The sequence below is a fragment of the Pipistrellus kuhlii genome, unplaced genomic scaffold (assembly GCF_014108245.1).
Source record: "Pipistrellus kuhlii isolate mPipKuh1 unplaced genomic scaffold, mPipKuh1.p scaffold_m20_p_1, whole genome shotgun sequence".
NCBI classification, from domain to species: domain Eukaryota; kingdom Metazoa; phylum Chordata; class Mammalia; order Chiroptera; family Vespertilionidae; genus Pipistrellus; species Pipistrellus kuhlii.
In genome coordinates this window covers 37,698,429-37,712,126 of record NW_023425404.1, presented here as the reverse complement: position 1 = coordinate 37,712,126, position 13,698 = coordinate 37,698,429, and the positions used below count along the sequence as shown (strand labels likewise).

General features: G+C 38.1%; 1 protein-coding gene across 4 annotated transcripts in view; it reads right to left on the bottom strand.

Moving 5' to 3' along the window:
• ICE2 (interactor of little elongation complex ELL subunit 2) overlaps positions 1–13,698 on the bottom strand; it is a 75,864-nt gene that overhangs the window by 2,099 nt on the left and 60,067 nt on the right. For all 4 annotated transcript variants that reach the window (XM_036440098.2, XM_045581979.1, XM_036440093.2 and 1 more), the window contains 3 exons: positions 13,038–13,122; positions 11,650–11,700; positions 3,893–4,151 (listed from right to left, as the gene is read on the bottom strand). In XM_036440098.2, coding sequence (XP_036295991.1) covers positions 3,893–4,151; positions 11,650–11,700; positions 13,038–13,122 — 395 coding nt within the window. The remainder of the gene's footprint in view (positions 1–3,892; positions 4,152–11,649; positions 11,701–13,037; positions 13,123–13,698) is intronic.

The following is a 13,698-nucleotide window of genomic DNA, read 5'->3' as shown; positions in this document are numbered from 1 at the left end:
GTTCCCGGCTCACTAAGAATGAAGCAGACCCCAGCTTCCCTCACCTAGTATCTTATCCCCTTAGGGGCATTCTAGGCTTACAATTAGATGACTAGAAAAGACAAGTTTGAGTTGGGATTTGAGCTGCCAGTCTGTCTGTTTGAATCTGATGAACTTCTGTAACATACTGATTAGAAAAGTGCTCTGGCTTTTAGATGATCTAGACTACTGCCCACTGCATATCCTATATAATAAAAGGATAGCAGCTAAAATGCCATAACAACCAGAGACCAGAAAGACCATGGCCGGCCCCACCACCCAGTGGGGACCCCCACCCCATTCCGGAGCTCCCATCAGGGCAGGTCAGCTGGCCCCCACCCGTGCACCAGGCATCTATCCTATATAATGAAAGGGTAATATGCAAATTGACTCTAATGTCGAATGACCAGAATGACCTTTTGACCAGTCACTATAAGGCGCCCTGAATATCTCTTGGGCTCTTTTCCCAACTGGCAGGCTCCCATCGCCTGATGATGAACAGGGAACCAGGGATGCATGGCTGGGGATGCAGGTGGCACGAGGCCAAGGCCCCTGCCCTGCAGGTCACCACACACACAGAGGGTGACCCGTGGCAGGTGTTGGGCCGGCGAGCAGGCGGGAACAGCCCACATCTCAGTCCCTTCCCCTGGCTGTCAGGCTCCGATCACTCGACAGTGAATGGGGAACCAGGAGTGGGTGGTTGTGGGATGGCAGGGCTGGCTGCAGACAGCTGGGGAAGATGAACCTGATCGCAGGCCAGTCCTAGGGACCATACCCGTACACAAATTTCATGCACTGGGCCTCTAGTTTACTATAAAAGTATACTGACCACACTAACTGTTATCTACTATATCACTGAGGAAAGCAAGCATTCTGAAATTTCCATTGTAAGACTGTGTGTGTGTGTGTGTGTGTGTGTGTGTGTGTGTGTGTGTGTAATGAACATTTATTACAGGGATTGTTGAAGGAGAAAGGGGATAGGCATAGACCCATTGCAAAAGGACTGGAAGCAGCCAAAATCGGTTTGGCTCAGTGGATAGAGCGTCAGCCTGCGGACTAAAGGGTCCCGGGTTCGATTCCGGTCAAAGGCATGTACCTTGGTTGCAGGCACATCCCCAGTAGGGGGTGTGCAAGAGGCAGCTGATCAATGATTCGCTCCCATTGATGTTTCTAACCCTCTATCCCTCTCTCTTCCTCTCTGTAAAAAATCAATTAAAAAAAAAAAAAAAAAAAGGACCAGAAGCCGAAGTCAGGAGTAGCACAAAAAGCAAATGGGAGCCTCCTATTAAGCTTTGCTCTGTGCAGAGGGAGGCTCTACTGGGGTACTCTTAGTGTTTTAGTGCCTAAGGCACTACATGAAGATGAGATCTCAATTCAAGTAGACCAGAGACTAGGAGATCACATCAGAGACAGAAACATTTGTTATATGAGTTTTTATACCGTGAAATAGATGATTTCTGTTTCATATAGTCTTATTTCCTCAAGTTTCCTGAAGCTTTGGTCTTTTCCTATTGCTTTTAAGGCTAGTATCCCTATCTGTGCCTAACTTGGTTAGACTAGAATGTCTCATTTATATGGCCTAACTAGCAGGAAGTAGGAAGGAAAGTGGGATAACTCCCAATCAATGTAAGACTAGATTAGGGAGATGTGTCAGAGGTTACCAAAAACTTCCCATGGGCTTGGGGGAAAAAATCAAACCAAGCATTAGTTAACGAATTTCTAGTGTACCTAATGCTAGGCTATACAACTGGGCCCTGGATAACCTCATTAAGTATTTGTTCTTGGACTGAATGCATGAAGCAGCTTTTTTTTTTTTTTTTTTTAACTTTATTTAATATATATTCTTTTTTATTTCAGAGAGGAAGGGAGAGAGAGAAAGAAACATAATGATGAGAATCATTGGTTGGCAGCTTCCTGCATGTCCCACAACCTGGGCATATGCCCTGACTGGTTATCGAACCATGACTTCCTGGTTCATAGTTTGACACTCAACCACTAAACCACACCAGCCAGGCTGCATGAACCATCCTAAAAAATACAAATGAACCAAGTGTTCTGTAGAATATATATTATTGAATTGTTTAACTTGATATTTATGTGGCCAAATCCTAGACATATAGAATTGTGTCAAGGAATTGAAAAGAATAAGCCACTCCACAGAGAATTCTTGAGAAAATAACATCAGACTTTCTAAATCAAAAGAAAATCATTATTCTAGAAATAACATAAATCCTTCTAAAATAGTTTACAATTACTATTGTTAAGAAAATTGTCCTTCAGGAGGTAATAAAAATCACTACTTATATTAAATGTAAGCTAGAAATAGCCAACCAAAACTTTAGAAAAATGACTTAAAATGCTAAAAACTTATTTTCTCCATTCTTTCACTAGTAGAAACTAATTAACATTTATAGATCTTTTTGGACAAAGTTAACTAAGAATGTGTAGGGAGTTCTCATTTCTAAAAAGTTCTTCTCAAACAGTAACATTAAAAAAACTGAAAAACATATAACTTATGGAAAACACTTCAGCATTTGCATTTCAGCTATTTTTCAAAGGACTTGAGTATATTTACTCAAAAAGAAAGAAAAATACAAGAATGGAAAACATCTACATGATAGACAAGTGATATATGTTCTGGGACACACATGTTAAAGAGATTACAGAACCCAGACAATGATTTGGACTCAAAAATTTTTGGCAGCAGGAACGGAAAATACACTGGGTTTTTGTTTTCTGAACATTTATATTCATATTTGTAGGGGACAAAACTTTTACTAAAACTAAACTCAAATTGGAATTTCTTCCATGATATAAAAAATGAGTGACATGGTAAAGAGTATTTCTAGCCATAGCTTTACAGAAGTTTCAAATAGAAAAAAATCATTCAACTGGTATTTCTGGGAAGGATTCTATAAAGAGAGTAACATTAATTATAATTCAATAAATACTGAGTTATACAATACTTAGAAAAACACAGTCTTTAACATTGTATTTATTTATTTTTTTGCGGGTGGACGACGACATTTATTTCTCACAGTTCTAGAGGCAGAAAAGTATAAAATCAATGTGCCAGCAAATTCTGTCCTGGTTTGTAGATGACTGTCTTCTTTTTGTATCCTCATATGGCAGGGAGTGTTTTATTGTACTTTTAATAAGGCACTTTGCATTCCCTAATTACTAAAGACTTTTTTTTATATGTTTCTATATCCTGCTATCAATTTTAATTGCATCATAATTTTATTGTATGTATTCTTCTGTAAATTGTCTAAAATATTTAATGAAGTGAAGCAGTATCATAAACAAAAACTACCAAAAATATAACTCTGTTTTTTTTGTTTTGTTTTGTTTTTTAAATATATTTCATTGATATTTTACAGAGAGAAGGAAGGGAGAGAGATAGAGAGCTAGAAACGTTGGTGAGAGAGAAACATCGACCAGCTGCCTCCTGCACACAGCAACCAATGCACATGCCCCCGACCGGAATTGAACCTGGGACCCCCCCAGCCCGCAGACCGACGCTCTACCACTGAGCCAAACCGGTTTCGGCATAACTCTGTTTTTGATGGGAACACAGGGATTTAACCAGTGGATGCCTTACTCATGCTATCCTCCACAACCCCCAACCTGAGCAAGCTAGTATAATTTCCTTTAGTTGACTTATAAAGCTTACAAAAAAAGAGAAAGTTTCCTGACATAACTGAATTCAGTAGAGCATACAACTTTATCTATCCTTCCTATGCATGAAGTTTTTACAATGGTATTATGATTAATATGGCCAATGTGGACATCAGGGTGAAACACTATGTAGTCAGTGAAATAGATTAATAATAAACAACCCAATGGAACATTTAGTTTTAAAAAAAGATCTTACCTTTTGTTGTGTTGTGGGACCCAGTGACTTAGGTGGAAAAGTACAAGGTATTCTTCCATGATGGATATGATATGGTAACAACAGATTGGGATCTAATGGAACCCAGGGAACTGAGAGACTGGAAGGTACAGCAGGAAGGCTGCAATGTGTTTTGTGCAAATTGTATGCTGTCCTAGTAAGTTTTCCGTCAGAGGTCTTGTAGATCAGGAGTGAAGAATCTTCTGCTGCATGGGACAACAAGTAGGAACCCTCCTGCAAGCTAAATGCACACAATGAAACTCAACTCAGTGTGTCAATTTCAACAGCATTTTTGTAATCATGGTCTATGAGTAAATAAAAAAATATGGGAATGAAATACCATCTCTAAAAATACTTTCATGACCAAATAAGATTTAAAGAGTCTTTTAAACTATTTTCACATCTTTTAGGCAACTAATTTTAATTCTTATTCCAAAGTTCAGGATATAAAATTATTTTCATTTTACTGTCCTATCAGCCACTTTGTAAGTTTTCAATAATTTAATGGGAAACAAATAGTTTGCCTAATTCTCTAATCCATGGACAACATGTTTATATAGAAAAACATTTCATGAATGTACATTTTTATAATTCCTATACAGGACATTTTATTAATTCAACCAACATTGCACCTACTTTGTATCTAGTAATAGGTGAAGAGAGATACAGAAATGAATATGACACATTTACCACACTGAGCAGTTTAAAAGAAAGTAGCAGAAACAGTCAATATAACAATCGCAATACAATATGAGGTGCTACAAAAATAACAACAACAGTTAATATATTGAATGTTTACCATAAGTTAACTCTTATACTGCTTATATCCATTTTATTATTAAATCCTTCACAACAAACCTTCAAGGCATTATATTATTAACCCTATCCTATCTAATAAAGAGGAAATATGCTAATTGACCCTCATGCCATCAGACCCAGTTCTCCCAATCCCTTAGCCACCCAGGGCCACCTGAGGCTCAGGTAACCAGGGCTGGCCAAGGCTTGTGCTGCTGGCAGTAGCAGCAGCAGAAGTGTGATGGGGCATTGCCCTCCCCTGATCACCTGGTTGCCTCCAGCCCCTGAGGGCTTCTGTACTGTGAGAGGGGTCAGGCTGGGCTGAGGGGCCATCCCCTCCAGTGTATGAATTTTCATGCAATAGGCCTCTAGTCTACATATATAAAAGCCATATACGCATATTACTCCCTCGGGAGTTTGACCGGGAGTTAGATCTCTCACTATATTGTGTGCTGACCATCAGGGGGCGGCGTGGAACAAAGGAAGACCCTGGCCGGCAGTCAGGGAAGGGTGGCCTGGGCCAGCAGCCAAAAAGCCCTGATTGGCCCTGATCACCAGCCAGGCCTAGGAACCCCACCCATGAATGAATTTCATGCACTGGGCCTCTAGTACTAGACATAGATGGGAATTAAAGATGGTAAGAAATATCTCCAATGTTCTGAGTAGAACGCTTGGATAAAAATCAGACAGTCAAACTCTACAGGCCATAACTTAGTCATAATTTCCACTGTCATGGTAATCAGACCTGTTAAATATCTATACTAATGAAAGAGTAATATGCTAATTAGATTGGACATCTTCCAGACATCCTTCCTGACAAAGGTGGGGCCTGGGCAACGCCGCCCACAGTCCTGGGCGCCTGTGGCAAGCCTGGGCAAAGCTGTTGGGGCTTTTGGGAGCCTGTAACCAGCCTGGGCGAAGCTTACTGTTCCTGTTTCTATTACTCTTTACCCTTTAGGAATGTTTCCAGGCCTCGGTGGTGTTGGTGATGGCATTGGCCTTGACTGCAGCAGTGGCAGCAACACAGTGAGGGGCATGTTTCACTTCAAGGAAATTCCTAAATTGCCCTGAATTCACTCACAGATGGTGGTTGGCCTGGGGGACACGAGGGCCTGCAGCCGGCCAGAGGAAAGGAAGTCTGGGTCCTGGGTGCAAGGGCAGAGGCAGAGGAGGTTAGGGGTGATCAGGCAGGTTAGCAGTTAGAAGCCAGAGGTGATCGGGCCTAAACTGGCAGTCAGACATCCCCCGAGGGGTTCTGAATTAGGGTGCAGGCTGGGCTGAGGGACCATTCCCACAGGCACTGGGCTTCTAGTCAAATATATATTTTCCCTTAGAAAACTTTAAGGAATTCAGTGTATCAACATAAAGAACTAAAAGAATATAGTTAATATACTGTGCTTTCTTAGGATTTCACACTCTTCTAGCTCAAATGTGCTAAGGAGAACATCAGTTTCCCCCCCATAATATGTCATTAAAAATAAGAATTAATCATACTTCAGTGTTAAGGATCTGCCTACAAACCTGATAAGTTATGTTTTCATTAAGTCTTTAAACAGAAAAGTAATAGATATAGATCAAGACGGCACAGAAAATTATTCTTAACCTCTGGAGAATTTCTTTCCCAAACCATCACTTCACTTTCTATTTCCATATAAGGAAATGAATAATAGTTGATTTGGTAATAGGAATAAATGACATTTTAAAGATTGACATTTCATCAATGAAAATCATAGTTTAACTAACTTCACTAAAAATAAGGGTGCCTTTTGGTTTACAGAAAGAATTTATAAAAATGAGATAGGTGCTCCATAGAAGAGTATCTTAAAAGTGCCACAAAAGTACAATGTACACGATGAATAAATGGCCTCCCAAAATGCCTATATCTTAAACCCTAGAATCTGTGAATATGTTACATTACATGGCAAAGGGGAATTAAGATGGAATTCAAGTTTCTAATCAGTTGATTTTTAAATTGTAAGATTTTCCTGTTATACCTTAGGTGGGCCCATCCTAATATATAAAAAGCCAGGGGCTGTCGCGACTGAAATAACTGGACAGATGACTGAACAACAGGCTGCATAGGGCAACAAGGCTGACAGGGGGGTTAGTGAGGGATAACCAAATAACTGAACAGCAGGCTGCGTGGGGTGACCAGGTAGGCAGAGGGAGCAGTTCGGATGAGGCCGGCAGGGGGTTTAGTGAGTGACGACAAATGAACAGCAGGCTGCATGGGGCAACCAGGCGGGGGGGGGGGGGGGGGGGGGGGGAGCGTTGGTAGCAACTGGGCTGGCAGGGGAGGCCAGTTAGGGGCGACCAGGCCAGCAGCAGTGGCAGTAAGCGGCAACCAGGCTGGCGAGGGAAGGCAGTTAGGTGCTACCAGGTCGGCAGGCAGAGGCAGTTAGAAGTTAAAGGTGATCAGGCTGGCAGGAGGGGCAATTAGGGGTGATCAGGCAGGCAGGCTGGCAGTTAGGAGCCAGCAATCCCAGATTGTGAATGGGATATCTGAGTGCTGTTTAGGCCCAATTCCCGGGCAATTGAACATTCCCTGAGGGGTCCCAGACTGGAGAGGGTGCAGACTGGGCTGATGAATTTCATGCATTGGGCCTGTAGTTATAATCATAAGAGTCTTTATATGTAGAAAAGGGAGGCAGAAGACACTCAGAGGGAGATGTGACTGTGGAAGAGGTCATAGTGAAGTGATGTGAGGAGGACTCAATTTAGCTTTGAAATTTTGAATATGAAGGAAAAAGGGCATGAATCAAGGAAACAGGTAGCCTCTACAATACACAAACATCAAGGAAACAGAACACACCAGAGCCTTACAGAAAAGAAGCCCTGTAATGCCTTGATTTTAGCCTAGGAAGACCTGTTAAGACTTCTTGACTTATAGAACTATAAGATAACTGTGATGTTCTACAACACTAATTTTGTGTGTGTGTTTTGTTTGTTTGTTTGTTTGTTACATCTGCAGTAGAACCTTAATACAAAAAACTAAGGTAGTGATAATAAAATGTCATAGAAAAACCTAAAGACTCTACCAAAAAACTACTAGATTTAATAAGTGAATTAAAGAAAGTAGCAGGATATAAAATTAACATCCAGAAATTGATGGCATTTTTGTTTTGTAAATCTCATCTGAGTATATTTTTTCAATTGATTTTAAATAGAGTGGGGGAGGGGAGGGAGTGAGGGAGAGGGAGAGGGGGAGGGAGAGGAGAGACAGAGACAGAGACATTGATGTCAGAGAGACATCTATTAGGTGCCTCCCATATGTGCCCTGAAAACTACAGGACATTGAAAAAAAAAAAATAGAGGAAGATACAAACAAGTATATGGAAGCATATACTGTGTTCACGGATTGAAAGAATAACATCATTAAAATGTTCCTACTACCCAAAGCAATCAGCAGACACAACGCAATTCATATTAAAATACCAATGGCATATTTCAAAGATCTAGAACAAATATTCCAAAAATTTGTATAGAATGGAAAAAAAAAAACCTTGAATAGCCTCATCAATCTTGAGAAAGAAGAACAAAGTTGGAGGGATCATAATATAGTAGGTCCTTGGGTTCCATCAGAGATCCATTCCTATGGTGCAATGTAAGGCTATTTTCACTGTAAGTTGGAACCCACCTACATAAGCACGTACTCACTCACATGGAGCATATACACAGCAGTAATGAGGTAAAACAGTAAAAAAAAAAAAAAAAAAAAAAAAGAGAGTCCCATGTAATCCTAACCCAAGGACTGTCTGTACCAGATATCAAACTATACAAAAATACAATTTTAATCAAAACAGCCATGTACTGACACAAGAACAGGCCTATAGAACAATGGAATAAAGCAGAGACCCCAGAAATCAACACACACACCATTATGGTCAAGTAATGTTTGACAAAGGAGGCAAGAGCATACAGTAGAGTAAAGACAGTATTTTCAAAAAATTGTGTTGAGAAAATTGGGCAGGTACATGCAAAACAATCCCGTCCCCAGCCCCCCCACCCTCAAAAAAAAAAAAAACCAACAAAAAATGAAAAAGGAATTAAACCACCAACTTACACTATACACAAGAATAAATTCAAAATAGATAAAAAGCTTAAATGTAAGCCATGAAGCCATAAATATCTTAGAAGAAAACAGAGGCAGTAAAACCTCAGACATGTCATGTAGCAGTATTTTTGCAAATACATCTCCTTAGGACAAGAGAAACAAAGGTAAAAATAAACAAATGGGATAACACCAAACTAAAAGCTTCTGTACAGCAAAAGAAACCATCAACAAAATGAAAATGGAACCCATTGTATGGGAGATTAGATTTGCAAATGACATATCTGATAAGGGGTTATTTTCCAAAATATATAAAGAACTCATACAACTCAACACCAGGAAGACTAACAATCCAATTTAAAACTGAGCAAAGTGAATAGATATTTCTCCAAAAAGGACAAACAGATGGACAAGAGACATATGAAAAAATTCTCAAGGTCATTAATAATTAAAGAGATGAAAATAAAAACTATAATGAGATATCACCACACACCTGTCAGAATGCTACCACCAATAAATCAACAAATAACAGAGCTGGAGAGGATGTGGAGAAAAAAGAACCCTAGTACACTGCTGGTGGGAATGCAGACACTATGGAAAAACAGTATGGAGTTGAAAATGGAAATGCCCTTTGATCCAACAATTCAATATATATATATTTACTGTTTCACCTCATTACTAATGTGTATTTTTTTTTTTTTTTTTTCTGTTTCACCTCATTACCTCTGGGAATTTATCCTAAGAGCCCCGATGCACCATCATGAAGAATATATGCTCCCCTATATTTATTTACAATAGCTAACATCTGGTTACAGCTCAAGTGCCCATTAGTAGATGATTTATTCACTCATCTGTGGTATATTTACATCATGGAATATAGCTAAACTTTGCTTATAAGGAACTAATTCAGGTGAGGGGGTGTCTATTACAGCCAAAGTCTGTTATATAATAAAGTGGTTTTCCAAATACGTAAGTTAAAAAATTGATAAATTAGTTCACCTGTTTTTACTTATGTAGACATGTTTGTGTCATTAAAATCAAAATGTATGAAAGTTTACTTTCATTGAAAAATTTTCTATATGTATTACTGTAATTTTAAATTTATATTGAATAGGTCTAGTAAATGTGTGCATTCACCAGTCACCTCCAGTGACAAAATAAATGCATACAGCTAGGGCATGGCACAGCACATATGGAAACATCTGCTGGCAGGCATCCAATTGCTGCATAAAGTCACGCCATGCCACAACAGAAACAATTACCTCCGTGCTAATTGATCACATGCTAATCATTTGCTGGACATTGTTCTTGCAGAAGATAGCTGTCAATATGTATAATATGTATTTACGTTGGTGAAATTAACATAGTATTTTTCCCAACATGTGGCTTATATGCAAAAATTTATTAAAAATAACAATGAATTAGTAACAATAACAAAAAAATCTTTTAATTTAATTATAAGCAAATCTTGTTAAAAGCATTTTAATATCATTAGGGTGTTAATTTTCACATATAACATATGGACTGGAAATTCTGTCTGTTAAATCTGAAGTCCACAAAATCAAGAGTTTATGGTACTATGTGGCTGTAAAAAAGAAGGAACTCTTACACTGTGTGACAGCACAGACCTGGGGATTATAATGTTAAGCAAATAAGCTGATCAGAGAAAGACAAATATCACATGATCTCACTTATAGGTCTGAGTCAAATAAACAAAATGACAAACAAAATGGGTCAAAAGGCATGAATACATAGGATAAATTGACATATATCAGTAGGGAGAAGGGTGGGAGGGATGAGAAGAGATTAACCAAAGAACATATATGCATAGCCTATGGACACAGACAATAGTGTGGTGAAAGCTTGGGATGGGGTGGGAGCTGGGTGGAGTGGGATAGAGAGGGAGAAAATGGGAGACACCTATAATACTCTTAACAATAAATAAACAAAATTAAAAATTTTTTTTACATACTATTGTATATATGCATTGTGTTTTATATGAATAACAGAATATAGAAAATAAAAATCCCGCAACAGAATCTGAGAACTGAAAAGTACTTAGAAAATAACTGAACTCAACACTATCATTTCATAATAATTAAGAGAGTTAGAACTTTGAGATTTTTGAGCAGACTCTTGAACTGTTTGTTTTTAAGTTTATCTTTTGGTAAGGGCATAACAGAAAAACACAAAAGTTCATGTAACAAGTTCACTTACTTAGTTTGATAAATGATCGGGTGGAGAATCCATATTCTAATATTTGCCATGGACCTAATGACTTTTGATCACTAGTTTATGTTGCTTCCTTACCCTAAAAATGTGAACAATATAGCTATGATAGACTAAATAATGGTCACCCAGGATGGCCACATTCTAATCTCCAGAACTGTTAATGTTACACTTAATGGCTTTGCAACTGTGAAAAGGAAAGCAGAAATATGAGTGATTTGCTTTGAAGATGGAGAAAGGAAGCAAAGTAAAGGGATACAGGTAGGCACTAGAAGCTGAAAATGAAGGCAAGGAAATGACTGTCCCCACAGAGCCTCCAGAAGGAACCAGCCCTACTGACATGAGTTTAGTCCAGGGAAAAATTATTTCAGATTTCTGACCTGCAGAACTGTAAGATAATGCATTGTGTTGTTCTCAGCCACTAAGTTTGTGGTAGTTTGTTACAGTAGCAATAGGAAGCCAATAAAATAACCCTTATAGAAAAATGTAAATGATATCTTTTTAGTTATATTTTCACAACTTTAACTTTGACACACACACAAAAAAATAAATCTTCTGGGTTATATTATATTTATTCCTAACAGCATAAATTCAAAGTTTGTATTCTTGAATTTTCATCTAAGAAAATCAGACATATCAATGAAACTGTCCAAAAAATACTTACCTAGTTAATTTCTTTAGAATGTGTTGAAGGATATTAAATAAACTTGAAATCCTAGAGAATTGAAGAAATTAATGTATAATTAATTAAACAACAAAAAAACCCTTTCTCTTAACAATTATAGCTCTTTAGGAAGAGAAATGCCCTCAGTAACAAAGAAAACAGCTGAGATAGTGTAAAACACAGAATACCAATATTTATTTCTAATTTGAGTAAATTATAATAATACTTATTTTTTTGAGTTTTCTTCAAAATCATCAAGGACTGGCTTTTGTTAGTGCAGTTGTAAGGAGATCAGTACTTTATGTTCAAATTATAAAATTTTTAAAATGTTCAGATGTTTTTAGCAAAACCAATCTTAGTAAGAGCTTAACTTTTAGAGATGGTCCTGAATTAGCTTCCAAAGAAATTGAGAGATACTTTAAATTGAGAGAAACTGAGTGATGCCAGAGAAGCCACTGACAGGGGACAGGATAAAAACAAATGAAATGAATTTCTTTAGTATCTTTTCTAGACCTAAACTCATTTCCTTTCTTATTTACTTAAAAATGGTTTTCACTGGGTGATGTGGGACAGGTGTTGAATAATATACACAATAACTTTACATATGTAAATGTGATGTATGAAAAAGCTTTACATAGGTTACCCCTGGAAAGAAGCAATTCTTCTAATTGAAGTGGACATTTATAAGTTCAAGCAGAGAAATAAAGTCTGAAAAACTGTGTCAAGCCTCAAGGCTGGAACTATGCAACTAGTGTAAATCAGGACAATTTTTCATCCTAAGTGGTAAATCAAATATATTATCTACTAAGCCTGTCACTTGCTTAGCTGTGTGCTCCAGGGCAAGTCAGAGTCCCAGTTTCCTCACATATAAAATGGAGATATACTACCACCAGTCTTTCCTAGAAATTTGGGAGATGCAAATTACATAATGTTCATAAGTTATTTCCATTGCATTTGTATTGTTCTGAGTACAGTAAATTCATTTCACTCTGATGCACAGAAACGCTAGGTAGAGGGACAAATTTAGAAATTAGGATGTCTAAATGAGTATATACAATCCTGAGAGCTAAGTCTGTGACTGTCCTTTTCTTTCCCATCCCTGAAAAAGGGTGCAATATTTGGTTCTGTGCATCTCCGAGGTGATGGCCTACTCTCTTGCTCCAGCCTCCTCCTGTCTTAAGTAGAAAGACTGGTGCCACTAGCATTATGTTTAATTTAGAGACTGAGATTAATATGGATAGATCACAAATTGGGTCAGGAGAAGCTTCAATGTATAAAAGGCTCAAACGTTTTAAAAATGGAAGGATTTAAACTTGACTAGTATTTAGAAATAAAATTTGTGATATTAACAAGTTTAAAAGTTACTACCACAAAATAAACTTTCTTACTTGAGTGCTGAAATTTTTTCTTTTAATTCTTCTGAGGTAATTTCTTCTAGCAGGAAAAGCTTTGAAGTAAAAGCATCGATATGACCTAAAATAAAATATAGAACTTAAAAATAATTGCAGCATTTGAAAAACTAAAAAACAAGTTATCCAGTCTCTTCAAAGATCTATAATATTCTCTAATAATAAAAGCATAATATGCTAATTAGACCAGATGTCCTTCCAGATGTCCTTCTGGATGAAGCTGGGCCTGCAAGGGAAGCCTGGGTCGTAGGTGCCTGCTGGTAGCCGAGAGAAGCCTGGGTCCCGGGTGCTGAATGCATGAGGGAAGCCAATGCCGGCAGCCAGGGGAAGGAAGTTCTACTCTTGCATGAATTTTGTGCATTGGGCCTCTAGTGTTTTTATAAAACTGTAATAACTATAAAGAAACTTTACATTCCAAGAGTTGTTTTAAAAATGTGCTGAATGAAAAAAAGGTAACATGCGTCAACATCAAAAAAAAAAGGAGAGAAATAATTTCTCAGCCCACAATCTATATATATAAAATCTTAATATTCAAATAGACCAACCAGTTGAACAACCAAACAACTGGTCACTATGTGCTGACCACCAGGGTCACAGAACATGGAGGGCATCAGCCGAGACGGGATGGTGGAGCGGGTGA